Source organism: Hordeum vulgare, chromosome 5H (assembly GCF_904849725.1).
Source record: "Hordeum vulgare subsp. vulgare chromosome 5H, MorexV3_pseudomolecules_assembly, whole genome shotgun sequence".
NCBI lineage: Eukaryota > Viridiplantae > Streptophyta > Magnoliopsida > Poales > Poaceae > Hordeum > Hordeum vulgare.
Window position 1 is genome coordinate 536,255,623 of NC_058522.1, and position 26,238 is coordinate 536,281,860.

Consider the following 26,238-nt stretch of genomic DNA (forward strand, 5'->3'; position numbering starts at 1 on the left):
ATTAAAGGATTTCTTATGTAGCTACTTGAACTCCCTATGTAATAGGTTGTCGAGTATATAGCACATTATCACGCAATGTTGATGTTGATAATACCTACAGTTGGAGAAACTCATCAAGTCATCCACTAGATTATCAGTAGTCGCTGCCAGTGACAAACCGGTTGGCGCGCTCAGTTGATTGACCTTTTTCTCAACATTGACTTCCATAAGGCCTACAAACACTATTCATGGGTCCATCCTTAGGAAAGTGTTGCTCTCCAAGGAGTCATGCAACTTGTCTCTAGTGGTCGCACGACCGTCAATATTAAAAGCGAGGTAGGGCCGTTCTTCCCCATTTTCTATGGGGTGATTTCGGAAGAACCCTTCTCCCCATTCCTATTTAATATGGTCCTGGACTTTCTTTTCACGAACCTTGACAAGGCCAAGGCATCCGGTTACATTCGATGAGTGGTCCTCACCTCGTAGCTCGAGGGGACTCTATGCTGGAATACGCAGACGACACCATCATGATGGACGAAGGGTCTGACGCAGATATTATGAGCCTCAAATATATCTTGCTGTGCCTCCAACATATGTCGGGATTATGGTCATGGGGTGTGATGAGACCAGGCGTCAAAGCAATGCCAACATGTTGAATTATCGATTAGGGACTTGCTCCACCCCTTTGGGGAGACCATTAGTGATTCCAGACTCTCGGTGTCGCATCTTCATTTGTATGTCTCCAAGAGTCACTATCGAGTTGAGCCTTGCCTGGGTAGGTGGATCTCCAAGGCGGCACGAGGGGTGCTCATAAACTCGTCCCTCAGTAGCTTTCTCATGCTCATTATGGGCTTCTACGGCCACAATGAAACTCTCCGTCATGAGATAGCCACTTTCGAATCAAAATTCTTCTGGGCATTTCTTCTCGTGTGTTTCGGCATAATTCGTGCGGAGTTGCTTCATGGAAGTGGTAGCCTGGTAGGTGGTGCCACACGTGCTTATTTGATCTCTTTTGACGAATTGATGGCCTGACCGGTAGAGACGTGCCACGTTATGTGGATTCGGATGAGGGTCCTTGCTTGGAACCTTTGGACGATTTATAAAACAAGCTAATTATCGAACGCTCTCCATTGCGACGCCCGACTAATGCAATATATAAATTTTGTGGATTTATGCAGCTTTGGAGGCTGCTTAGGGCCAAACAAATTTAGCTCTCCTATGAAAATAAGCTCCAAATAAGCGCTTGTGAAAATAAGCTAGCCAGTTCTTTTCTCTGCCTGTTTTTCCAGCTTATATATGGTATGAGTAGTGAAAAGTCTATAATACCCTTGAAGTGGAGTCAGAGTGGGTCGTCGGTTGGAGTAGGCACGGGACGAGGGTCCTTCGCTGGAGTGGGTCGTCGGCCGGAGTTGGACGCCGTCTGCTGGAGTGGAGTTGTTGCTGCCAGGTTGCAGAAAAGGGTGGAGTCGCGCCCGAGGGAGGAGATGAGCAACGGCGGGAGGCCTACCCACCGGACATGTCAACGGAGATGGCTGCGTCGAGGAGCTAGAGCCCGACGGCGACGGCGGCTAGCTGGAGGATCGAGGGCGACAGAGGGAAGGTTTGGGAGCGACAACGGCGGCGAGAAGGGCCGGGAGCGAGGACGGCGGATGCATGGAAGGGCAACGATGGAGGGAAGGACCGAGAGCGGCGGCGTCGGAGCGAAGGGCGGCGGCGTCGGAGCGAAGGGCGGCGGCGGTGAAGGGAAGGACCGGGAGCGACGCCGGCGAAGGGAATGGGAGCCACGATTGGTAGCGGTGACCGGGAGCGACTCGATTCGGTTTTCTATGGTGGGCAAGGGGTTGGGCTCGGTGGCAAACTCATTGTAATAAGTGCGAAAACCAGGGGCAATGGGCTATACCCCTTCGCTTCTACGGTGAGCTTCTGCGGGAAGTTGCTCACCCCCCCTAGTTTTTTTCCATTGTAAAGGGGAGTCCGGTGAAAATAAGTTAAGCTAGCTTATACAAATTGGGTTCTTTTGGGATTCTGGGTTATTTTGACAATAAGCTAAAATAAGCTGGAAAAGAACTGGCCCTTAGCCGCATCGCGGATCACGCGGTCATTGATGCTCTATCTGCTGGCTTCAGGAACTTGGCTCTTCGCATGTCTCCGCCCCTTCCGCCGTCATTTTTAGAGCTGGATTAGCCGTGATGGCCGCCACCCCCTCTGTGTCGTTTTGTGTTTTTTGACTTGTTGAGCTGGGCCCTCAACATGGACCTGTTCTCGTGTTTCATTTGTACACTGTGAACTGTTTTCGTTCTTTCTTTTGTTGGTACCCATTGTGGTTCCGTTTGTTAAATTTGGATGTTTGTGTTGTGTAGTGCTTTATTTATAAAGGGAGACGTAAAGCCTATTTTGATAGGTGCGTGTATGGTACTTGTAAATGGTGCAGGAGAAGTCATCATTATCTCATGTCAAGTGTTGCTACAGCATCGGATAAACTTTATTTCTTTTAAAAAGACGGTACAAATGCAGATGCTTACATAAATACGTATACTCGCCTTTATGATCATATACACGCACATCATATCTTTAGGAGTATCTCCAAAAGACTGGTGAAAAACCTTGAGATTGACAAAGTCACCCGAGGCACTTTGGATCGACGGAGCATCGTCTCCGAGTAGACACACATAACTGGAGTACCTAAAAAAATTAAAAAAAAAATGTGAACACCCACATCAAGCCGGAGAGACTGAACTTTCATGGGCTGGTTCCACCAAAAAAAAAAAAAATCTAACCATCTGAGTTTAATTTACACTCAATTTGCTATTCATATGCATATCTTACAAACTCACACTCCCTACACATCCATCCCCACGGTGTTCTCCTTGACCACAAGGACGTCGTCCATCTCCTTTTTCATGGCATCGTTATCCTCCTCCCCGGCGGGAGCCACCACCACTGACGTGTTGGGCTTGTACTCGTGCCGCCTCGCAATCATCACGAACACGACGAAGTTCACCACCCCAAGCACAGCCAGCATCCAGTAGAACAAGTCAAGCCTCCCCATGTCCAGGTTATTCCGTATCCATGCCCCCCTTGTCACGGTGTGGACGAGGAAGACGAGGAAGCTGCTCAAGAAGAACCCCATGGACAGCGTAACCAGGAACAGCCCCGTGCTCATGGACTTCATCCGCTCCGGCGCCTCGCGGATGAAGAACTCGAGCTGCCCCACGTACGCGAACGCCTCGCCGGCGCCCACGAGGAAGAACTGCGGCACCAGCCAGAAGGCGCTGATGGCGACGCGGGGCTCCCCGTTGGCCGCGTCGCGGCGCATCTTCTCGACCAGGGCGGCCACGGCCATGGCGACGGTTGCGAAGACGAGGCCCGTGCCTACGCGCTGGAGCGAGGTGAGACCCTGCGGGCGGCCGGTGAGGCGGCTGGCGAGCGGCACCAGGAGGCGCTCGTTGAGGGAGGTGAAGAGGAGGATGGAGAGGAAGAGGAAGACGGAGAGGGAGCCGGCGGGGACTTCGAAGCCGGCGTTGAGGCGACGGTCCATGGGTATGGCTTGCTCCACGGAGAAGGTGGTCATCTGGGAGTATATTGTCCAGAAGAGGATGCAGGTGGACCAGATCGGCAGCAGGTTCAACACCATCTTCACCTCCTCCACTTGTGTCATTGTTGAGGCTGACGTCTGCTCCTGCTTGGCCGGACTTGCGGCCAGGTCGACTTGATCCATGACTGCGGCTTTGTCGAGGCACCTGCATGCGGATCACAGAAGTTAATCATCCACATTTTAAATAAAACTTGGAGAAATATCATATACTCCCTCCATTTCAAAATTCTTGTTTTAGATTTGTTTAAATATTAATGTATCTAGTCAAGTTTTAGTATTTAGATACCCATTTCTAAACAAAGCTAAGACAAGAATTTTAAGACGGAGGAAGTATATAAGAATGGCGGTGGAATAAAGTTGTATGGTTTAGGCATACACATTGGTTGATAAGGCTACTCATAGCGAGAAGTATCATATAGTGGTATCATGATGAAAAATATCATATAGTAGTATCATGTACTCCCTCCGTTTTTAAATATAAGTCTTTCTAAATATTTTAGTACGGACAACATAGGACTGTATGTAAACATATTTTAGAGTGTAGATTCATTTGTTTTACTTTGTATGTAGTCTGTACTGAAATATCTACAAAGATATATTTTGGAACGGAGGGAACAAATGATACTATTTTATGATACTACTTTCATAATGCATAATATCATAAACTAGTATCATAGTTGATCTCATTTATTTGCATGCATGACACATACTTACTCCGTACCAAAATAATTATCTTAACTTGGTATTAACTTTAATACAAAGCTATATTAAGGTTGAGACACTTATTTTAAAACGGATGAAGTAATAGCATAGTATTTAACATGATGCGGCATCTATCTATGTTACTCTTAACTTTTTTTTTCTCTTTTTTAATTAAATACTACATTAGTATGTTTGCTAGTTTCAAATGTATGATACCCCATTATTTCCAGCCTAAGGGCATCTGTAGACGATCCCATAAATACGGTTAGAGAAGTAGAATTTGTAGTTTACTCCTCTAACGGGCACATACAAAAAATCATGGGCAATGTTCTGCGCCGGCACGTCGGCCGAATCGTTCGGCTGGCCGCGCGCGGGCCGCCTGATCTGGCAGTTGTACGAGGGCCGCGCCGTTAGATCTTTATGCAGCAATTTTTTTTCGATGCAACAATTTTCGTTCATGATGTAGCAATTTCGTCAACGGTTGCAACAAAAAAAAATTGTAGCAAAAAAAGTATCTACGTGATCGTAGAAAAAAACGAAGCTGATGATGCGTGGTAGCAAAAGTCAAACGCCGCTTGTAGCAAATATCTACGTGAACGTGTATGCAACTTTTTGTAGTGGACGGTTACAACAAAAAATGATGCCGGTTGTAGCAAAAATTAACACAGTTGTAGCAAAAGTCAAAAAACACCGGTTGCAGCGAAAAAACCAGCGAAGTCAAGTTGAAACCAAACGTGAATGCAACTTTTTTACTGGACGGATGTAACGAATGAAAAACGTTAGTAGCAAATTTAAACACTAGTTACAGCAAATTTATCGGAATAAAAGTTGCATGCACTGACCAGCGAAGCGCGCGCACGCGAAAAATATTGCATGACCCGCGTGAGAAAGCGAGCGACCGGCGCCCCGGTTCCGCCGACGCACCGAAGGGATACGTTTCCTAAAAATCATATAAGGTTTAGAGGAGAAAAAAAATACTCGACACCACGGGCTCCTATGTTTATTGGGTCGCCCACCCGCTTGAGTAAAAAATTCTCACTCTCCTCTTAGTTGCACCCACCCCACTCCGCATTGCAGCTACGCTGGAGTATCCCTTCTTGCCTCCTCCGACCACCACATGCCACCGTCGACCGCCCGTAGGACCCACCGCACTCCTTCCAACCCTAATTTGATCCTCTCCTGCTGCCCCAGGCGCTTAAATCGACAGATCTACGACCCTCACCTTCGGCAAAGGATTCGACATAGTCTGATCGCCGACGCCATCGCGTTTTTGATGAATCTGATGGGGACTGAACCGGCCAGCCCCCTTAACCACTCTCCACCGCATCTCTGTATGTCGTCCTCCCTTGGTGCTCGGATCTCACTCGTCGATGTTCCACTGGCACAGTCACGTCAACCGTGGCCGGCTTCAACACTAGTTCGTCGGCTCGTCGGCTTGCCGCTGTCAGTCATCAAGTGTGACCATTGCCCGTGGCTGGTGCTGCATCGAGTTTCGAGCACGTAGAGACATCATGGATGTGTGTTCTTCAAATGCTAAAAGACCGGGTGAGTGCGTATTTTGCTGTTGTTCATCGGGCTCGTTGCAATTTAGAACTTATTGTTTGCTCAATTGTATGTAGGAAGGATACAAGTTTTGGTATTTGAAAGAAGTGTACATTAATCTCCTGTTAGAAAAAAAATTGCTAAATGTTCGTGCACTACTTGTTAGAGTTGAGACTAAACACGACGTAGTGTCTAATTATGTGTAAGGCGGATAAGAAGGAAGTGGGTAAGCTCAAAAACCCAATAGAGAAAAGCAACATCTTGGCAATAAAGACATAGAGAAAGTATGAACCTGACGAATGGAAGTAGTTACGTCACTTGAGTTTTCACTAAAGCGTCTAATTATTTTTGTAGTTTCTTTGAACCGATGTCGTTTAATAAAAGTAATATAAAAAGGAAGTTTATCACGGTGGTGGAAAACTAAATGAATTTAAAAAATCATTAAATTTAAGGAATCAGCTAAAAGCAACATTTTTTTAAAGATTAATGTCAGTGTATTTGAAAGAAGTGTACATCTGGTTTAAGATAGGCTCGTGAAATTTAGGAAGTGTACATCTGGTTTGCTTCTCTAAATTTAGGAGATTCGGTTACAGATGCTCTAAAAGATTCTATCTACCAGCTGACATGTTTTTTTTTCTATTTCTGGATCTGGATACATCTGAGTTCGGAGCAGAAGATCCATGTGCCCGAGTTATCGTTTTTGTTAGCTTACCTCGCACCTCGATCTCAAGTTCTCAACGTCGACACAGACATAACACGGGGACAAGTGGCGTGCTCGTACTAGCGGAAGAGAACACATCATAATTATGAAGTCCTAGCTGTCCCGGGACAAACGGTGCTGATCCATAGTTCATGTAAACCATGGGAAAATGTGTGGCTGATACCCAAAACACCATTTTGCTTATTTCGAACGAAATATATATATATATAACATCCTATATATTCTCAATAGAAAACGATGATGGAAACAACAAACGATCGAGCAGTGATATTATAATACGAACAGCTAGCCACATGCATATGATCCTACTCAGGCAGCAAGTAGCACATCTTGTCAGCATCTTTGGGACGGGAATGGCCCATCCACCATTATTGTTCTTGTGTGGTAGTGCTTACAATATCGGTAACATACTTTTTTTGTATCTCATGCAAATATCCAAAATTTGGGTAATTTCCAAAAGGAAAAAGGATTTCAAACTATCAAATCGACTTGCTTTTGTAAAAATTGGTCAAATTCAAATATGGTTTGAAATTAGTTTGAACGGAGTTCGTTCATTAGGATGCATGGAATTAGCACGTAGTTACTTGCCGGCACCTAGTTAATGCAAAGGCATCCCCAAAAAAAAAAGTGATGTAAATATATACTTATCATTACCTGAGCCTGTCCGTATGGGCCACCTTGGCCGTGTGGAATCCATTGAGCTCGTCGGCATTGGCAGGGGTCGGCAGCTTGCGCTTCTTCCACGCCATCCACAGCACCCTGCCGATGACCGTGAGCGGGCTCCCCGCCGGCCGCCGGTACCGGTACTTAGACGTCCCCGCGACGAGCACGACGACGCCGAGGGCCATGGCGGCGGCCGACACGCCGTAGCCCCAGCCCCGTCCGACGTTGTCCTGCACGTACACCAGCACGGTGACCGCGAACAGCGACCCGAGGCTGATGCAGAAGTAGAAGCGGTTGAAGAAGAAGACCATGGCGCGCTCCTCCCGCGGGTTCCGGCCGTCGAACTGGTCCGACCCGAACCCCGACACGTTGGCCTTGAGCCCGCCGGCGCCGGCCGCGATGACGTACAGCGCCACGTACAGGAAGGCCAGCTGCCCGCCGCTCGCCCGCACGCACTCGTGCCCCTGCGCGCCCCGCGGGTCGCCGCACGGCGGCGGCCTCATGGTCGGCACCACCGTGTCCACCGTCAGCAAGCTCACGCCCTGCATGTTTGATGGACCGATCGATTAGCGACGCAATGCATGCAGGCGGCCGGTACAAGTGGATGCGTGCGCGTGGTGGCTCAGTCTTACTATGGCGGCGATGGTGGCCGAGACGGCGATGGTGAGGTACCGGCCGAGCTTGGCGTCGGCGAGGAAGCCGCCGACGATGGCTAGGAGGTTGAGGGTGCCCATGAAGTTGGTGACGACGTTGGCGGATTTGGCGTTGGAGAGGTGCAGCTCGCCGACGAGGTACGTCACCAGGTTCATCGAGATGCCCATCACGCACACACGCTCCGCCAGCTCCGTCCCTGCACTACCGCAAGTTCAGATTAACGCCATTGCATTGCCTTCAAATTCAAGTGCTCCGGCTGCGGCACACATGACGGCGGACGTATACATACCTAGGATAAGCCCGGCGCCGAGCCATCCCCCGGTCTTGGACTTGTCCACCGGGTTGCCGCGGAAGTCGACCGCATCGTCGGCGTCGCTGTAGCCGCCATGGCCACCGGCGGAGACCTGCATGTGTGTTTGCACAGCCGTGAGCAACTTGCCATGCAATCTCATGCATGCAGTTAATTAATCATCATCCACATGCAAGCAGCACAGCATGTGTCAAACCCAGTTACCATTGCTGGTGCTAGCTGTTTGTGTACGTAGACGGAGAAGGAGGAGAGTAACGTTTGTGCTGTGAGGCAGGCAGAGAGGATGAGGAAGAGGTCGATGATTTAAGCTCTCGTGGTTGTGGTTGATGTCGAGTTTCGCTGGTTGCTTTTCTGGATCAACTTCCGTTTCTGGCCAGGTAGTGTGAGCAAAGGAAAAAAAGAATGGAGATGATCTAGCGGCAGTGAGCAGGGCAGGGACTGGAGAATGTATGCTGGCCACGCCTTTGCCGTCCAACGGACAAGTAGATGATGACCTGGTGGGTTGCGCTGTTTGTGGTGGGTGGCTCTGCCTTGGGAATGATTGGGTAAAACCGCAATTCCGTAAGGATCCTCCGTGCGCCGATAATCCTACACCACCTACCGATGGGCTCGTACGGAAATATGCTTGCAAAATGACGTGTCTCCCCTTGACCGATTCTCCCCCTTCGATTTGATTTCAACTTTGCTAGTACAACCACAGACAGATCCTCACAAGATTGTTGTTACATTTTTGGTAAATGGGTCTAGCATTACTCCACCGTGCGCATAGTTATTTTCTTATGTACTTATAGTTTCCCCCAACAACAATTATTTAGATACGAAAGAAATATATTGTTTGTTGAAAAACTTGTAGCCAAAGCTGGATGCCTAGCTTGCACCCTCTTCGAAAAAAATAGCAAGAAGATAAGAAAATTCTGCAATTTTGTAGCTTCAAATATGCACCGATGTTTTAGGTACACGTACGTGCAAGCCTGATAAGTGGTCCACATCATCATATATGGGATAGGGCATTAGAAACCTCCTGCCCACGGGCGACTCAAACTAGGGTTTTCCGACTCCTGTCAGCGTTGAGGCCGATCTGACTCATCTTATATGGCCTTATGGCCATGAAGGCGTGGTAGATCTAGGCCCTCACGCGGTGAGAGGCCTCTTGCTATTTTTTAAGGTGTTTTTTTAAGCTTGTGTAGTGTTTGTGTCCTTTTCAGAAATGTTATGGCAGCAACGTTTTTCTGAAAATGGAATAAGAATCTTTCCACCTAAGGGTTGTCCCATGGTACATCTAGCGTCAACGAAGGTTGTGTAGAGATGCGCTCCAACGTATCTCACGAGATTCAGTCAGTATTTGACATTGGTGGATTTGCTTGGATCCGATCTTCATTCATCTTTGTACATGTGTCTACAGGTTGAATTTTTCTGTTCTACATTTCTCTTCATTGGTGAGGGTTATTGTTCGAGTGTGTTGGTCTTTTGAAATCTTAGCACAACAACATCTCAACTGTCTACTATAATAAGGTTTGTCCTGCTTCGATGATCGGGATGACGACAAGGGCGCTCCTTCTTCTCGCTCTAGTGTTTGTAGTCATTGTTCGGTAATCTACGGACATGGATGTAATTTATTTTACTTCTGTTTTTTTATATTGGCATGATGTTTGGTCGATAGATCGAAAGTATTCCATGCACAAAAAAAGAAGTTGGTATTTTATGTAAAAAAAGCAATCCCCCCTTTTAACAGCTTTTCAAGCCACATCACCCATACATGAGTTTAAAAATTTAAAATATGTGAGAGTGGTAATAATAAAGACGGGTTAATCAAGAACTACATTGGACGTAAAAGGCTATAGACATGGCTTAGAAATACAGCGTGCAAGTACACGTTAATACGCCAAAAAAGTTAATCATCTAAACAAAAAAACAGTTTAATTTTGTGAGAAAGTTCATTAAGAGTAATGCATATTTTGGCGACCATCTAGCTATATGTAGTTTGAGAATACCCGTGCGTTCGCCGTGGGAAGTGATAGAAATATTTTCTTAGGATATTTGGTTATATGAAACATAGTATATTTTTATCTTGATAATATGAGAATTAAATCAAAAATTACAGATGATATATATATATTGAGGTGAACTTTTTCAAGTGCATGTTGAGATGGGCTCTCTCATGCATATTTGCATGCTGAGGTTGCATGTGCGCATATTGAAAAAAAAAGGTTCATGGAGGCTGGTTATTTAGATATCAAGGATATGTAAACTTCTTGATTAATGCAATGATGCAGGAAAATGTCCTGCTCCCGAGCTCAAATGAGCTTTGTGAACAGTAAAAATAATTAAACATTAACAAAAGTTTTAAGTGTTTGCAAAAATTCATCGTGGAATCACATTTCCAAAAGGTATGCCAAAAAAACTAAAAATCGGTGTTCCTTTTGAAAGTAGCATTTTTAGTGTATCAAATTTTTTTTGGCTACGTCTACTAGGAATGTGATTCCATGACGAATTTTAGCAAACACTTAAACTTTTGTCACAAAAAAAAGATTATTTTGAATTGTTTTATTAAAAAATAATTTTACTGTTCATCGAGCTCATTTGTTGTGAGGAGCACAAACTCTGCGTCTGATGATGCAATGCTTTTACCTCGTTTTTGAAAGAAATAAACACATGCAAAAAAGATTCGGTTGTAGATGCTTTTATATACTCCCTCCGTTCTTAAATATAAGTCTTTTTAAAGATTTCACTAGGAGACTACATACGGAGTAAAATGGATGAATCTATTATTTAAAATATGTCTATATATATTTGTATGTAGTCCTCTAGTGAAATCTCTTAAAAGATTTATATTTAGGAATGGAGGGAGTAGTTTGCATTATTTCGTTGGAATGGAACAAGAGGACTATGCACTCCGTGACTCCACGGTTACTCTCGTACGTGCTGCATTGTGCCCGGACGCACGTCACGCGTGGGCAGTGCAACACCAACACACCGGCAGTTTTGGATCCGATAGATCCGTGGGACAAGACGGGGGAGCCACCGCGTGGAGCTCGTCGTCGACGTGTCCCCCGGGCCGCGTGGACGCACATCGCCGCCGGCCCACAAGTAGAAGCCGGCTACGGCACCGGCACCGGCACCAGCCACCAGGCGTCTCCAAGACGAAGGACGTTGCTGTCGACGCTGACTTGTCAACATCCCACTGGCTGGCGCGGCTCGACGTGGACGGACGGCTCCTTCCTGCGTGGCTGCGCGCAGACCGGCAAACCAACCTTGTCATCAACATCTCAATGGAGTTTGAGTTGTTGGACCGACCGGAGATGCATGGGCGTATATGTGTATATATGCATCTCATGCAGGCCACGAGAATTCCGATGCTGACGTGGAGCTAGCGATTATCGGCAAGCCGAGGACAAAACGAGCCCGTCTCGGATGATTTGCGTGGCGGGACGTCTCTGCCGTCTCTCAGCTCGTGCATGCTTCTCATCGGATTGATGCTATTTTCGGTGGAGCAGTGCCGTATTTTCTCTCTGTTTAATTGTCCACTACCGGGAAAACACGCACCCGGACACTGCCATATAGTACACGCATATGTGTAATCTGCACGAGGGTTTTGGAAACGCTGATGCCATCTAGCTGACGAGAAGCGATGGCAAATGAATACTGACAGCTTTAATTGCGACGCGAGATCAAACGATGGGAGTTTCTGCTCGTTTTTCTTATAAATTACTCACTCCATTCGAAAATAAGTGTCGGTGTTTTGATACAAAATTTATATTAATTTAATACTAAATTTACGTCATTTATTTTGAGGCAGAGGGAGTACTTCTCAAAAGCGGTCATATTGCTTCGAAAAAACGATCAACCTCAAGCAACTTAAACTGTCATCAAAACGTCCGTAAATGGCACCCCCTTTCAATGAATGTTCATCGGATAAGAGGGTCCTTTGAAAAAGGTACGTGCTATACGTTCTTGGCCGGCTGATCCTTGATAAAGACGGGTCGCATCGCAAGCCGTTCGATGCATGTAATGTTTATCATGGGACAATCTCTCTTTTATTTCCACCCCTCACTGGACCACGATTCATGTTGTAAATCTCGTTGCAACATGACCCATGCCGTCTTCGGTGGCCTCCACATCAACTCCAGCATTGGTGAGTGCGTTTGTAGCATGGTGGTATCTTTCATTATTTTGGCTCCTCGTTTTGCATGACAAGCTCGATCGTGGATCGGCACTCTGCCGTAATCGTTGCAGCAACGCCGTCCAGCTTGCAACGATGCCCGTCACTATTGCAATAAGTGGCCAGTGCATCTTATTCCAACACTCTACACGGAACGAACAACTACAGTCGTGTCTGGGCCTCCTGGTAGAAGTTTGAGACACAAAAGAGAAGTGTTGGGAAAGCAAGGAGACGAAGACGGGCATGTGTGAGGGCGAGGATGAAGGTAATGGAAACCTTCTAGAGAAAGGTAGGTGGAGTATGTGGGACAACACGGATAACGCTCAGGTTTTGATCAATGCTTGAGTTGAAGTCCTTTTCTTGAGAAAAATGTGTCGCCCCGACCAAGGCAACTCGGCTGCGGCCTCCATACCCTAGCACCACCACCTCCCAATCCTTATTCCTTGCACTGCACCGTCGATGGGCTGTGGAGCTCGGCCTCGACGACCATTTTGTCATGACAGTGTGTGGCTGCGCTCGCATGGCCTGGCTGGATCTTCCCTTTTCTCGACCAGATCGTCGTGCACTTGTGGTCATGATGGGGCTTTAGGCCTCCTTCTGGATGGGCATACGCACCTCTACTGGCTAGCTAGGCAGCGCCCCCTCGACTCGCCCCCATCAGTCGCACCCCGACGACAGGTGGGCCATTGTGCAGTAAAGAGGGATATAATAAGAGGAGGTCATTTTGGGCTTGGGAAGGGGGGAGGGTTGTCTTCTCGCCCATGCCATGTATCTTTTTTCAAGGTGGGTCTGCCCTGTTGAGAAATAATGGTTTAACGCAGCTAAATCACTCGATCGGTGCAATTTGTTACCAACAGCTCCAAATAGTTGATGGTAATCTGAAACCTTAGCTTTTAGTGGGACGGTTTCTTTTAGTTTACTCCGTGTAATGAGGCCCTTCCTCTAGATCGGGACTTTCATACTACGTTTGTTCGTGTTGCATATAATTGTCTTGAGATGTCACCAACTTCCATAACAAGGCTTCATGTGCATACTCGATCTCTCGATGATATTGCGGGAGATCGATCGATTAGTTTTTCAGATTCTTCCGCAAAGTGGCGGATTCATGGTTGAGAGCATCTACAACCGCAAACCCCAAACGCATCACAAACATTCGGGCTAACGGTCCGGTCAGGGACCGGTCGTAAAACGTGACCCAGACGGACGCCTCAAACCGGTTTCAAACGTCTGGGCTGACTGGCAATTCTCATATTCAATTCAAAATATGAGGCGAATATGAGAAGGCCCGGACGTGTCTATCACGTCAGACCTGGCCCACACTGGCACATTTGATCCCACATATATTCGTTCTGATCTCCTCCCCACACCAAACCCTAGCCACTCCATTCCACTCACTCCACTCCACTTCGTCACCCAATCTCTCGCCCGACTATCTCCCGCCTTCTCCGGCATGGCGGGCCACGCATACGAGACCTACACCTCCAGATCCGTTGACCATGAGCTCAACCCAGGCGTCTTCGAGGGAGGAGATGGTCGTCCGTCTTGCTCCGCCTTTCCCGAGAGGTGGCCGCTGATGATGAGATGATGTGTATACTTCTCGCACCTCGTTGGTTACCCCAAGTGGAAGGTTGACATGTAGTCAGCAGCAAGTTTCCCCTCACACAGAAACTGTAAGGTTTATCGAACCACTAGGACTCCTAGGATCAACAAGTAGGTGTCTCCCACCCTAGCGCTAGCAGAAGACGTGGATCTGCACACACACAAATAACTTTGCTCCCAACGAGTACAGAGAGGTTGTCAATATCTCCAGCCTTGTAGTTTGCAAAGGATCAAAACACAAACGGGAAAAGTAATTGTGATTGCAACGGAAAAGTAAATGAAAGCAGTAAATGAAGGAGGTGTAAACAATGATGGTGATATGGACCGTAGTCACATGATGTTCACTAGTGATGTCTCTCTCCCAAAAAACGATAAACAACTATGCTTGGGTAAACAAATTACAGCTGGGTAATTGACAGAATTATGAATGCACCGCAGTGCTAATTATGCTACTTGATAGTTAGAGGTTCAATAGTAATGGGCAGTACGCCAAGACAAGTAGACCGTTTATTCATCAGCATCTACTTACTAATCATCCACCTTTAGATATCTATCCAGAATATCACGTCGGTATTAAGTTGCGAGCCCCACCCAAAGTGTAAACTCAAAGCAATGGACAACTGCATTAACGAACTATGCGTAAGGTAAACAATCCTTACAATCGTTGTCACAAGCACCGTTGTTTTCCCCCTGGTGGCAACAGCACATCCCCTAGTCTCATGTTTCTGTCACTCAAGCTAAACATCGAGGGGCATGAACCCACAATCATGCATAACGCTCCCTCTTGTAGTTACAATCTGCTACTCGGCCAAAGTAATAAATAGCAACGGAGAACATGCATGAATCACTAAGGAACATAATATAAAAGGATAATCAAATATATAACTCATAACAATCTGAACATAATCTCATAATCCATCGAAACCCAACAAACCGAGCCGGAATAGCAAGAGAATTACATAGATGCCTTGATCATGTAGGGCAGCTCACAAGGGCTAACCATTGAAACATAAGATTGGAGAGAAGACATCACATAGCTACTGGTCATGGACTTATGGTCCAAGAAGGACTACTCACGGCACGTCCGGGAAGCGTCCATGGCGTGGAGAAGCTCCCGGAGGTCAATCCTCCCTCCGGCACGGTGCCGGGAAGAGGTCTCCAGACGCTCCCGGTCTCAGAAGCGCTGCGGCGTCGGAACGATGGAGAAATTCACGATTCTGGATGTGATGGAAGGGTTTTCTCTCGAAGGAGTAAATATAGGTCGAAGAAGGGCACCTGAGGAGGTGGGACCCACCCAGGCGTCCTCTTGGCGCGGCCACGGGGTAGACCGCGCCCACAGGTCGCCTGGGCGGCCCCTGGCCCCCTATGGCCCATCTTCGGTGATCTGGAAGCTTCCGGTACGCTGATTTTTTATATATATTTCTCAGGATTTTTCGGGCTTCGGAAAATTAGGTAAAATCCCCTGCAAAATAGACATCAGCAGACAAAAACTGGCACTGGATGCACTGAGTTAGTAGGTTAGTTCAAATATGTGTAAAATGATATAAAAGTGTAGCAAAACATATTACAATGTCACCAAAAAAATCATAAAACAAGCAGAAATTATTGATACGTTTTGGACGTATCAGTCGACCGAAGACAACGCTCGGTTCTTTCCATTGGGAATGCATTGCGTCCGTCCAATAGGTGCATGAATCCGTCGATGCTGCCTTATCGGATATGTTGCGGTCCGTCTAGCGTCCGAACGTAGTGACGGGCGCGCAACGCCTTGGTTGGTGTGCTAAGCTAGAGGATGCACCATGGACGTCCTCCGACGCAAACATGACGTGGCATGTCCATCATGCGAGGCAACGAGCGCGGGAGATGGCGGAAGCCCTCGCGACGGTGAACATTGGCGAGGCTGAGTCGCATTCTCCGACGTTTCGTATGCTGAAGCAGTGCGGACGCCTCAACAACAACATGGTGGACGTGAGTTTAATGCTAAGCTACATGGACGCGGCGAGCTGGGTTTTCTTTTTTGTCTTTTTTTGTTTTTCATCGGGTTTTATTCATTTTTCTTTGTTTTACTTGTTTATTTATTTTCTTTTAGATTTTATTCCATATTTTCCGTATGTGTCAATAACATTTTTTAAATGCACATTTAACATTTTTTAAATACATGTTTAACATTTTTTAATACATGGTTAAAAAAATCCTGTACACATATTCAATATATTCCAAAATCTTGATTAACATTTTTTAAATGCTTGTTTAATATATTTTTAATACAATGTTAGCATGGTTTTAATACATGGTTAACATTTTTTCTACACACATTTGCAATAATTTTTAAATATAAGATCAACATTTTTCTAACACGTGATCAACATTCTTTTATACACATGTAAAACTGTTTTTCAAATGCTTGATTAAAAAAATTCGAGTGTAATATTAATTTTTTAATACTTGGTCAGCATTTTTTCTATACACATTCAACATTTTTCGATTGCTTATTCGGCATTTTTATTTATACACGTTCAATATTATTTTTACACGCAGTCAACATTTTCTTAAAAATCATCATTTTTAAGACGTAATCAACATTTGTTTTATACATGTTCAACATTTTTCCGATTGCTTATTCAATATTTTTTAAATATTTGTTTAATATTTTCTCAAATACTTGTTCAACACTTCCCAAAGGCCACGATATTTTCAATATTTCCTGAAGACGTAATTAATATTTTCTCAGATAATTGTGCTTCCTGGCCAGGAAAGTAGCACTAAAGAAAAGTAAAAAGCCTCGCAAACAAAGTATTAGTAACAGTTTCATATAGATAGCCTCACTTCTGGACTACATTTGGTTTTTGCGTCAAGGACACAATGAGTCGTTTAGTAAGGATAAAGGAGGAGAAAGACGACGAGGCCGCACTGACTTCGCCACACAAGACAAGGTTGTATTAGAATTGAGAGTTGCATTTGAACTCTAGCAAAAAAGCTGAGGAAGGTAAAATATGGACTTGTCTCCGTGGTAAGAGAATTCAATATTCGCTGATGGCATTTTACATCTCCACACACACTAACATGGGCAGGTACATACAGGTATAAGTAAACACAAGAGTAGAACAATCGCGTATTTATTGACCTATAGGATAAGGATATAGTTCATCCTTGCACTTGTGTTTGCCAGATTAACATTTATGCTGATGTTTTTCTTGGCGCCGGATGATTCCTTTTGCTGACTTTACGACGCGGTTTCTGCTTCTCAAAAGTAACGATGTAGTCGCGGTAAGGTGGGATGCGAGATCTCCATGCCAACACATCAAACTTGTCTTCATCATGAGGAATTTCGGCGCCGGTTAGCAGTTGTTGCCATGTCAGTTTTGGCAGCTCACTTTGCTCCGGGCCAGTCTCCCTCAAATCATAAGCCAGATATCCTTGAACCACAGGCCCCACACAGGACGACTTGGTGAATTTAGCATGGACATTTCTCTCGAAAAGGTCCTCAGGGTCAGTGTGTATGCCCAAGGAGCCATGCTTCCGAACTAGTTCTCTTATCCTCAGTAATATGCTGCACCAAAATTTAGCATCAGGATTGGCTCTTAATACCCCGCCAATTACATTTGCACCAAGAAAAGATCCATTTAGGAGAGTAGCCAACTGCATTCCCAGAGATGCCAGTTTTGGGTTCTCATCAGGATCCATGCTTCCAAAGGCAAGTGCCTTGAAGAAGTACCAGTATTCTTCTTGGGGCAACTTCTTCATCCTGATGGCTTGAGCAGTTCCCATTTTAGCAACTTGATCCGTCCTGCCGATCACTACAGTTTTACTCCCAGCACCTGGCATCTTCTGCAGGCATGATCGGAAGCTTTCCCATGCCGCCTCATTCACATCCCAACCGAAATCAACAACAAACAAGTACTTCCCCGAGCCTGCCTTGCAGTTCACCGCAAATCCTCCAGTATTCAGGTCATCGCCTTTATAGAAAAACATGTGGGAGAAACGATCCCGCACCCTCTCATCCCTGCAAGCATGTTGCACCAGAGTTTTCTTTCCGACTCTGCGCGCGCCCATGACCGGAAGGATGCTGAAATTTGTTCCATCGTGACTATCATCACCGCACAGTAAGAAGTTGATGAGCTGCTCTTTCTCGACGTGGCGACCAAACATGCACTTATCCATGTGTAGATACGCATCGTATGGCCGGCGAGACAGGCGAGGGCAGCTGCCAAGGAGCATCACAAACTCTCTCATATCTGCAGTATAAGCCTCCAAACATTCAAGAACACTTTTCAACTTCGTTGTGCTCCCGGTCCCAAATGCTTCTGGTGCGTTCTTCGTTATAGAAGCAGCAACAGCGAAACGAAGGCGCTTGGCGGTATTAAAAGTGGGAACGGCAAAAGGTTGGATCTCATGACTCACCTCATTATCCTCGACGCTCTCTACTCCAAGTCCAAGGGACTGGACCCTGAGCCTGTCGACCATGTAATACCCAAGGTACATACCCTCGATGAGCGCCTTCAGCTGCCGGAGCATCCCTCGATTCGTGATGTGCCGCCCCTCTGCTTCTTCAACAACGGTGTGCATCCTCAGCAGGACGCGTTCCAGCCTTCTACGATCCTCCTGCTCACATGTGTGAGTGCCATAATTTTGAGCCAGGAAAGAGATGAACCTGCTGACAGGATCGCCCGCAACTGCTGAAAGCAGAACCTCCATGCTGGGCTGAGATGAGACCTCCCTGGGACTGGGAGCAATGACCAAATGGAAGGTAATTTGCAAAGAGCAACACAATTCCAGAGGCGACTTGAAGGGGTCGGTCAAGAAAGGATGTAGTCTTCCAGAAGCATGACTTTTTCGATAAATCATAATCAGTGACTGAATGCAGCTCACACAGTTGAATATTCCTACACCACAAAAAGTATTAATTTCAGTCTTCTGTTTGTACATTTTAAAGAATGCAGCTGGAAGAACCATTCTGTGGCTTGTAAATATCAAGAGGTCTGCAGATGATCCTAACTCCGCAAGTGGATTGCCTCAAAACAAAAACAAAAACAAAAACTCCAGAAATGGAGAGTGTCACTTTCAGACTATTATGATGTTTCCCTATTTTGTGCAGATGAGAAAAAAGTTAACAAAATAAGGAAAGCTACTGATGGGATGGAAACACAATAAGATGGCTTCATGACAACTTCTAGTAAAAACTTACTTGTTTAAAGCCGCCATCTGTTTTCTTTGCTTACTGAAATCTTTCATTAACCTAGGCTCCAACCGTCTCTGCACAAGTTTTTTCCCCAATCAGTCTCCACAGGCAAAAACTCGCCCTCCCCCCTATGTTAGAATCCTGGATCCATCCCTGCTGAGACCATCTATCTTACATGTTGGGTTATTGCCCGCCGTATGACCCGCCCCAAGAGGCCGGGTCAGGATAATGGCGGCTCAATATTACATTCAGAGATGGGCCTTGACCCATGGCAAGGCCTTTACCACTGAGAGCCGGTTATGGCCCGGGACACGAGGATGACGGCTTGAGGCCCACGCAGGAGAAGAGTCGCCAAGAGTTTCCTTGCTTGAAGGGCAAGGCGATTTAGGAAACATAATAGGTCACGAATCATGATGTGACTCGGACTCTTGTAAACCTAGAGCCTCGACCTATATATAAAAGGCGAGTCTTAAGGACATACAGGGTTAAGTTACAATCTATCGAAAACTAGGTCGGACAAATACGCACCCTTGTAATCGATTCCACCATTAATATACACAAAGCAAGATGTAGGCTTTTATCTCCATCGGAGGGGTCGAACCTCGGTAAACCCGACTCTCGCTCCCGTTCAACCCCTTTGAGTCGCCACCTAGGTGCGATGGCTCCATCACTAAGTCTTTTCATGAGGATATCTGCCGTGACAAAACCATGACATTACATGTAACATGTAAGAGGAACAGAAGTCGTGAGGACCGACCTAGCTGGAAGCAGTGATCAGGGCCTTGGGCAAAACAGAGGTGTGGTATTGGTGGACGGTGCATTGTATATCATACTACCCTTACCATGTAACAGCTACAATATATAGTATTTGTTTCAAAGAGGTGGTAAGTATGTGCAGGCTTCATTATTTCAGATGAACTCATGACGACAGTTGCTTGTTTTTCAGGCACAGAGATTATTCATTTATGGTTGTGGCGAGAAAGAATCACAAATTCAGAATGCAATGCCTAAGATGGCCTATATGGAATGAAGTACTGTGGGACCAGGGGCAAAACAGAGCATGCATGCAATGCAGCTAGCGGAAACAGAGGAGCTGCTTCATGCATGCTCTGTTTTTGGCAACCAATGCAAGCCTTTATTTCTTCTTTTTTTGACAGTCATGTTATTACATGGCCTAGAAGATAATTTTGCTATTTTATTAAAATTTAGACCATAATGGGAAAGAAGAAGAAATTTAGACCATCTTATTACAGCTGGGTATATGCCCCTCACAGCTCCTGTTGCAGTCATGGTTAGTAACACACTGATGATCTCAGCAAATTATATTTCTTGCATAATCATTCCGTGTAAACATGCGGTGTTAAATTAAACTTTGTCACACATACCAGAAATGACTGAGGAGCGCAGAGGGTTGTCGGTAATTCTTCCAAAGGCCCTTCTTTTTCAAATACACCCCTGGCTTGAAGAAGCATCAGAAAATGAGCTTGGAGAGCTTTTCATATTGCACAGATTTGGATGTGAGCTGGATCTGCCTCCAGAGTACACTGGATCACATGTTAATCACATATTTACTAGACTTTTCTCCTGAATCAGTGCGCTGTAACATTAAGTACTGTAGATTCGCAAAAACTGTAGTATTGTTTCAGGGCAGCAAGCAGCAGAAGGAGATTACAATAAACCATCACGTCATCATTACACAAACCAACGACATGCAACAGGCGCCTCTTGTGCCTGCATAGCTTTTAATCGATCTCTAAACATCCTCCAATTAGCACAGTAGTACTGTATGCTACAAGCATGTCAATCCTAGTCCAACGGGAGCAAACCACAACACACCGAATTCCTAGCTATAAACATATTTATTTATTTATTTAATCACTACGCCTTCTTCTACGTCACCGCGGTCGCGGTTTTATCACAGCAACTCCTGGTGCTGATTCCACTGAATTAGATGGCCAGTGAGCATGGGTTCCATCTGGGGAAACTGAACCGACAAGCAGCAAAGCCATTGTAATCTCAGGTTCCGTCTGGAGAAACCGAACCGACAAGCAGCAAAGCCCTTATGAGCTCAGGTTCCATCTGAAACCGTGGAAAGGAGAAGTCAGGCTATGGAAATATTGTGCATCAACGTAACACAAATCACTCAAGGATTAAGTTTCACCGATAAAAACAAACAGCGTACATACATGAGCTTCTTCTCAGGACTTCTCAGCACCAAGCAGAAGACACGACCAACACTCTGCTCTTCCAACCAAGGAAAAGGACTCCGTCCCTCTCCTCAAGCCTGTAGCAACTGTGGTAGCTATTCAGCAGTGTTTTGATGGTGTTGTTCACCACTGAACTCAGCGGGTACGGCCTAAATCCAGCCATTGCAAACCTTGTCTTCCATTTCCCAAACACCTCATGCCTCTCTACCCTTTCCGCACCCTCGCACGCAATTAAGTTGACGATATCCCTTGCAACACAGTGCTGCTCCGTGCTAATCCGCCTCTTATCATCCCTCGGGAGAGCAACGTCTATTGACTCAAACATTGCCGTGTAGTAGTCGAGGGTCTCCAAGTATCTTGGGAAGAATGGGGTGTTTGTATTCGACTCCTGCTCAACAAGAGTCACCACCTTAGGGGATAGGCTCTTGACCATTCTTACAATCCTGTCCCGATGGTTTTCCATGCTAACGCTTTCATCGGGAGTATGATGCAGCTGATAGGCGAAATTCACCACAATAACCTCCCCAGGCCTTATATCAAGGTGCTGAAGATAAACCTCATGGCTAGCAGCATGAACAGCATTGAACTCAAAGGGCAGACCATACGACGCAGAGACGTTATGCAATTTTGTCCCAACCATATCCAGTCCACCACCTCGGGCATAAGCAGAATTTGAGTCATCTATGCCAGTGATTCTTAGGCGTGGTGGACCCCCGGGCCTCGCTGCAAGAGCCTGAATTATAGTTATCCACTGGCTCCCTTGTGCGATTTGGAAATCAATGATGTGAATCAAGTTCTCGCCTTTAATAGCCTCTGCTATGGCACCATTGGCTGACATGTAACCAAACTTGTAGAATGGGCAGATCTCACAAAGGAGATGCATGTAGGACATGAGCTCAGAGCTTGTAGGTTCTTTGCATTTCAAGGATTTATACAGCCTACTCCCAGTGAAAGAAAGTCTGGCAACAAGGCCTTCCAAGATATATGCTCCTAGGCGTTGCATTGGATCTCCAGAGACAGACACCAGCTGACCTAGCTCAGATATCAGTACTTGTGTGTATATATCATTCTCTGCAACAGCCTTACCACATGCTATGATCACCTGCTTCAAGTCTCCTGTATTAATTCCCAGAAGCTGTCTCCAGTCATCTTGTTTCAAAGGATTGTTGGCTTGCAATAAGCTCTCGGGGCTGTCAGAGGCTATGTCCAATTCAGGTCCAAGAATTGCATTTTCTAGCTCCTTTAGTTTACTCTGGAGATCCGGTATCTCAGTAACACATGAAACAGTTGGGGGTGAATCATATGTGTGGTATGAGTAGCTGTCATGCTGAGACAGGGGGCTCCCACTTATAGGGGAGATGCTATGAGAAGATGTGGAGCTCTGTGTAGGATAAGTACCATTTGCCGATGATGATTCGAGTGTGCAGTACTGTGCTTCAAATATTTGAGGATTGGAGCTAATTTTCTGTGACCCATCACCTGAAGATGTGTAGTGAGCATCCAGCTGATTTTGCATCATATAGAACCGTCCATTTTCTGCTAAAGGCACCGAGTTGTTGTAGTACGCCATTTGTGAATCATCTGAGCATCTATACGTACGTTCTGAAGCCTTAGCTGACATACTGGTGATTGCAACCTTGTGGGACATGCTCAAAATGAAGTTGATCCTGCCATCTTTAAAGTAAATATATTTAGTATGTTGCTATCATCAACTGAACATAATCAGTATGACAGAAGCCAGGGAAGGAATGCATAAGCACATCCTGAATCATGTTTTAATTTAAGACCTGAACTCACATCACTTTTACATGGGCATATGGTTTTGAACTAAATCACATTTCAGAAAGTACAGAGCAAATGCAATGAAGACCATATGTTCAAGTAGACAAACATCATTTCAACAAACTCATATCAATTTAATTGTTGGCCAAAGAGTATCAAGCCACATCAGCTTGAATTTCATGTTTCAAATCGTTTCATGGTAAGAACTAAGAAGAAACAAGTTTACCATATGCTTTCTTGCTACCGATATTTTGATAAAATAATTGCGAATCAAACAGGCTTAACGCAGGTTCTTAGATAAAGGAAGCTTTTAACCAACCTCAGAAAATTACATCAAGATGATACAATCACTGAGATCACTTCCAGCCTCTGCATAAGACTTAACGCAGGTATATTTAAATAAAAGAATCAAGAACTTCATTTTAATTTTAAAATAAGAACCCAGTAATCGCTTATGCAATTTTGAAATACATCAATAACAGCTCATATTTAAAGCCGTAGTTCCACCATGTACACGCCCGGTCGCCCCCTAAGGCACATGGGTGGCTTGTGCATCAGCCTGCTTCTGTCTGGTTGAATGTCTGTGCAGAAGCCAAGTAGCAAAATGGAACTACTGACACGAATGCATTATTCTCTGGTCAATTTAGGCTCAACTCCATTCCCAGTTTGCTTTTAGACTTTTTCTTTATTTCTTTCTTTCCTTTTAGATTAGGTTTAATCGCCTTTCTATAATTCGTTTGCTTTTTGTGTTGTTTGGTCGTTGTATCTCTGGTGCTACCTTAGCGCGATGCGTTGCGTGTTCTAGAAAGAGAAAAAACCAGCCCCAATTTAGTTCTCTTTTCATCTAGACAGCATAGCCAATAGCAACCAGCGAGCATGCTTTTCATTCCCCAAATCGTCGAGAACAAGCGAATCAAATTGGGAAAAAAATTCCAATTATGAACCTGAGGGTGAGGATGAGCAGACAAGCAGTGGTATTATCAAGAACAGGCATAAATCAAACTACAGATCTTTCTCTTGAAAATAAGAAAACACATTATTGTCACCGGGAATTTAGTCGCGTTCAGCCGCAGACAAAATAGACTTTTTTTATATTTATACAAAGAAAATAGCATACGACTGTGACTAGAGATAGCAGATGCAAACAGCTAACCTAGTTTATTCCTCCTAGACAAATTCATGAGGGGCAAACCGAGGACAAATTCATGAGGTTAATCAGCAGCAACAGCGCAAAACACCATGGACTAACAAAAACCAAGACCAACCACTGAGCAACACGAATCGCATCCACAAGCAGAACAAGAAGTAGAAGAAGCGCAAGAAAAGCAGGGCATGGCAGGGCCGCCATACCTATGCGGCCATCAAGAAACGAGCGGCGGCGCCGGAGAGGATCCCAGATTCTTGACCAGCACAGCGCAGGAAACAAGAAGCAGTCGGTGCCGGGGGTGGAGGTGCTCCGAGTGGAAGGGGGGCAGGAAGGAAGGAGCTCGGGGGGGATGGACGGACCAGGCGGGGAGAGAAGGTGGAGGAGGGAGGGGGGATGGGTGATGGGTGATGGAGACTGGTGGATGGTGGGGAAGAAAATGATATGGAGCCTTTGCTTGTGATTATTATTAAAATAATAATAAGCAAAGTGGCAGCAGCGTTACCAGCCGGCAGAGCTTGGCTGGAGACCGCCGGTAGCATGAGTAAAATGCATGAACCGTCCCTGAAGTTGGTGGCAAGGTCTAAAATGGTCCTTAAACTCTGAAACAGCTCCAATACAATCCCTAAACTCACGAATACCATGTCAATACGATCCTCAAACTCGTGCAACCAGTTCTAGCCTACGTATAAACATGCGGCTTGCATACTCCGCGCCGTCCATTTCCGCCACATCACCATAGAGGGCCCATGGTTAGAAAACTTGGTCGTCTCCCGGGTCAAAATCCTCAAAAACAACCTGAATCCCTAACTTTCCAAATCGCTCTCCACCGCATCACACTTCAGACAGTTCGGCCCAATCGTGCCTCCCCCTCTCGTCGTCGCTAGTGGTATCCTAGTCATGCCTCCCCTTCCTGTTAAAGCTGGTGGCTCGACTTTTGGCTGTTATGTAATCTCAACTATGCAACACTAGGGCATGGGTATGGGAAAATTTTATCCCTGGTCATGTAAACGGGGATGGGGACGCGGGGGGATGGGGACGGGGTGATGCGGAATTGATGGGTACGGGGATGTTCTAGGGGTCCTCATTGCCTCCCCTAGTCAGAAGAAGACGAAGGAGGAGAAGAAAAGCGAAGGAACGCGCCTGCACGCGAGCTATGCTCGATCTCTGGCCAGTCTAAAAAGTCTAGCAGGATATCAAACAACAAAATTTTGCATGATGGATATGCTCGGTCTTTGCGTCCCCATTGGACCAGGCTAAAAAGTCCTGCAGGATATCAAACAACAAAATTTTACATGGTGGATACGAGCCACATGCAACCTAGTTACCTCCATAGAACAAGACCTCATAGTTGAAACCTATAGTTGATACCTCCTTCCTCAATACATCCGAAATTATGCACGTTCACAACAGCCATGCTGATGTTGACGTCATCGCAATGTGTCAAGCTACAAACACCTTATATTGGCGTGCAGCTTTGCACCTTATATAATAGGGGATGCTAAAACTTAGTCGACTGAGTTTTACTCAAGTCTCAGTCGAGGTTCTGACCATTAGATCATTTGTTGCATTACGATATGTGTAGTGTTGTTTGTTTGTGTAAATCAGCCTGTACCGAACTAGCCGAGCTTGAGCTGATCTTTTTGACTTGTTTTTTACTCTCGCGTGAAGAAAGTTACGGCTAGGTAGGCAGAGGTCCTTTTCATTGTGTGTTCGGCCTTAGCCCTTGTTTTTTTATCTGTTTTAAAATTATTTTTCATTTTCTTGTATAATTTTTAGCAGATTTTTTGTTTGTGCCCCTTTTGTGTCGATAACATGTTTGTTGTATTTTTAAATTCAATTTTTGGTTTCTACACTTGTTTTCTTTTTATTGCTGTTTTTGGTTACTTCTTTTCTAACAGTATGATTATTGTTGTTTTTTGTTATTAATTTTTTTATTTAAGCAATACATTTTTTTTTAAATTTAAAAAGATTACATCTGTGTGGTGTTTTATCAGCATGT

The 26,238-nt window shown here is 45.5% G+C and overlaps 3 protein-coding genes across 5 annotated transcripts; all 3 read right to left on the bottom strand.

The window, feature by feature from the left end:
- Window positions 1-2,439: 2,439 nt before the first annotated feature.
- On the bottom strand, window positions 2,440-8,627 carry LOC123452464 (protein NRT1/ PTR FAMILY 6.4). 2 transcript variants are annotated; one of them, XM_045129114.1, is made up of 5 exons: window positions 8,371-8,627; window positions 8,146-8,260; window positions 7,835-8,052; window positions 7,194-7,744; window positions 2,440-3,719 (listed from the first exon to the last, which is right to left on the bottom strand). In XM_045129114.1, the coding sequence occupies exons 1-5, from the start codon at window positions 8,371-8,373 to the stop codon at window positions 2,819-2,821; spliced, it is 1,788 nt and encodes a 595-aa protein (XP_044985049.1). In that variant the 5' UTR covers window positions 8,374-8,627; the 3' UTR covers window positions 2,440-2,818. The 2 variants fall into 2 exon arrangements, with proteins under 2 accessions (XP_044985049.1, XP_044985048.1); XM_045129113.1 differs by lacking the exon at window positions 8,371-8,627 and having other exon boundaries at window positions 8,146-8,266.
- An 8,236-nt stretch (window positions 8,628-16,863) lies between these two features.
- On the bottom strand, window positions 16,864-18,797 carry LOC123452465. Its single transcript, XM_045129116.1, has one exon. It carries the CDS (start codon window positions 18,767-18,769, stop codon window positions 17,102-17,104), a length of 1,668 nt encoding a protein of 555 aa, XP_044985051.1. The 5' UTR covers window positions 18,770-18,797; the 3' UTR covers window positions 16,864-17,101.
- A 1,925-nt stretch (window positions 18,798-20,722) lies between these two features.
- Window positions 20,723-24,649, bottom strand: LOC123452466 (scarecrow-like protein 21). 2 transcript variants are annotated; one of them, XM_045129117.1, is made up of 3 exons: window positions 24,443-24,649; window positions 21,290-22,984; window positions 20,723-21,182 (listed from the first exon to the last, which is right to left on the bottom strand). In XM_045129117.1, the coding sequence occupies exon 2, from the start codon at window positions 22,956-22,958 to the stop codon at window positions 21,312-21,314; it is 1,647 nt and encodes a 548-aa protein (XP_044985052.1). In that variant the 5' UTR covers window positions 22,959-22,984; window positions 24,443-24,649; the 3' UTR covers window positions 20,723-21,182; window positions 21,290-21,311. The 2 variants fall into 2 exon arrangements, with proteins under 2 accessions (XP_044985052.1, XP_044985053.1); XM_045129118.1 differs by having other exon boundaries at window positions 21,290-22,977; window positions 24,443-24,637.
- Window positions 24,650-26,238: the final 1,589 nt, after the last annotated feature.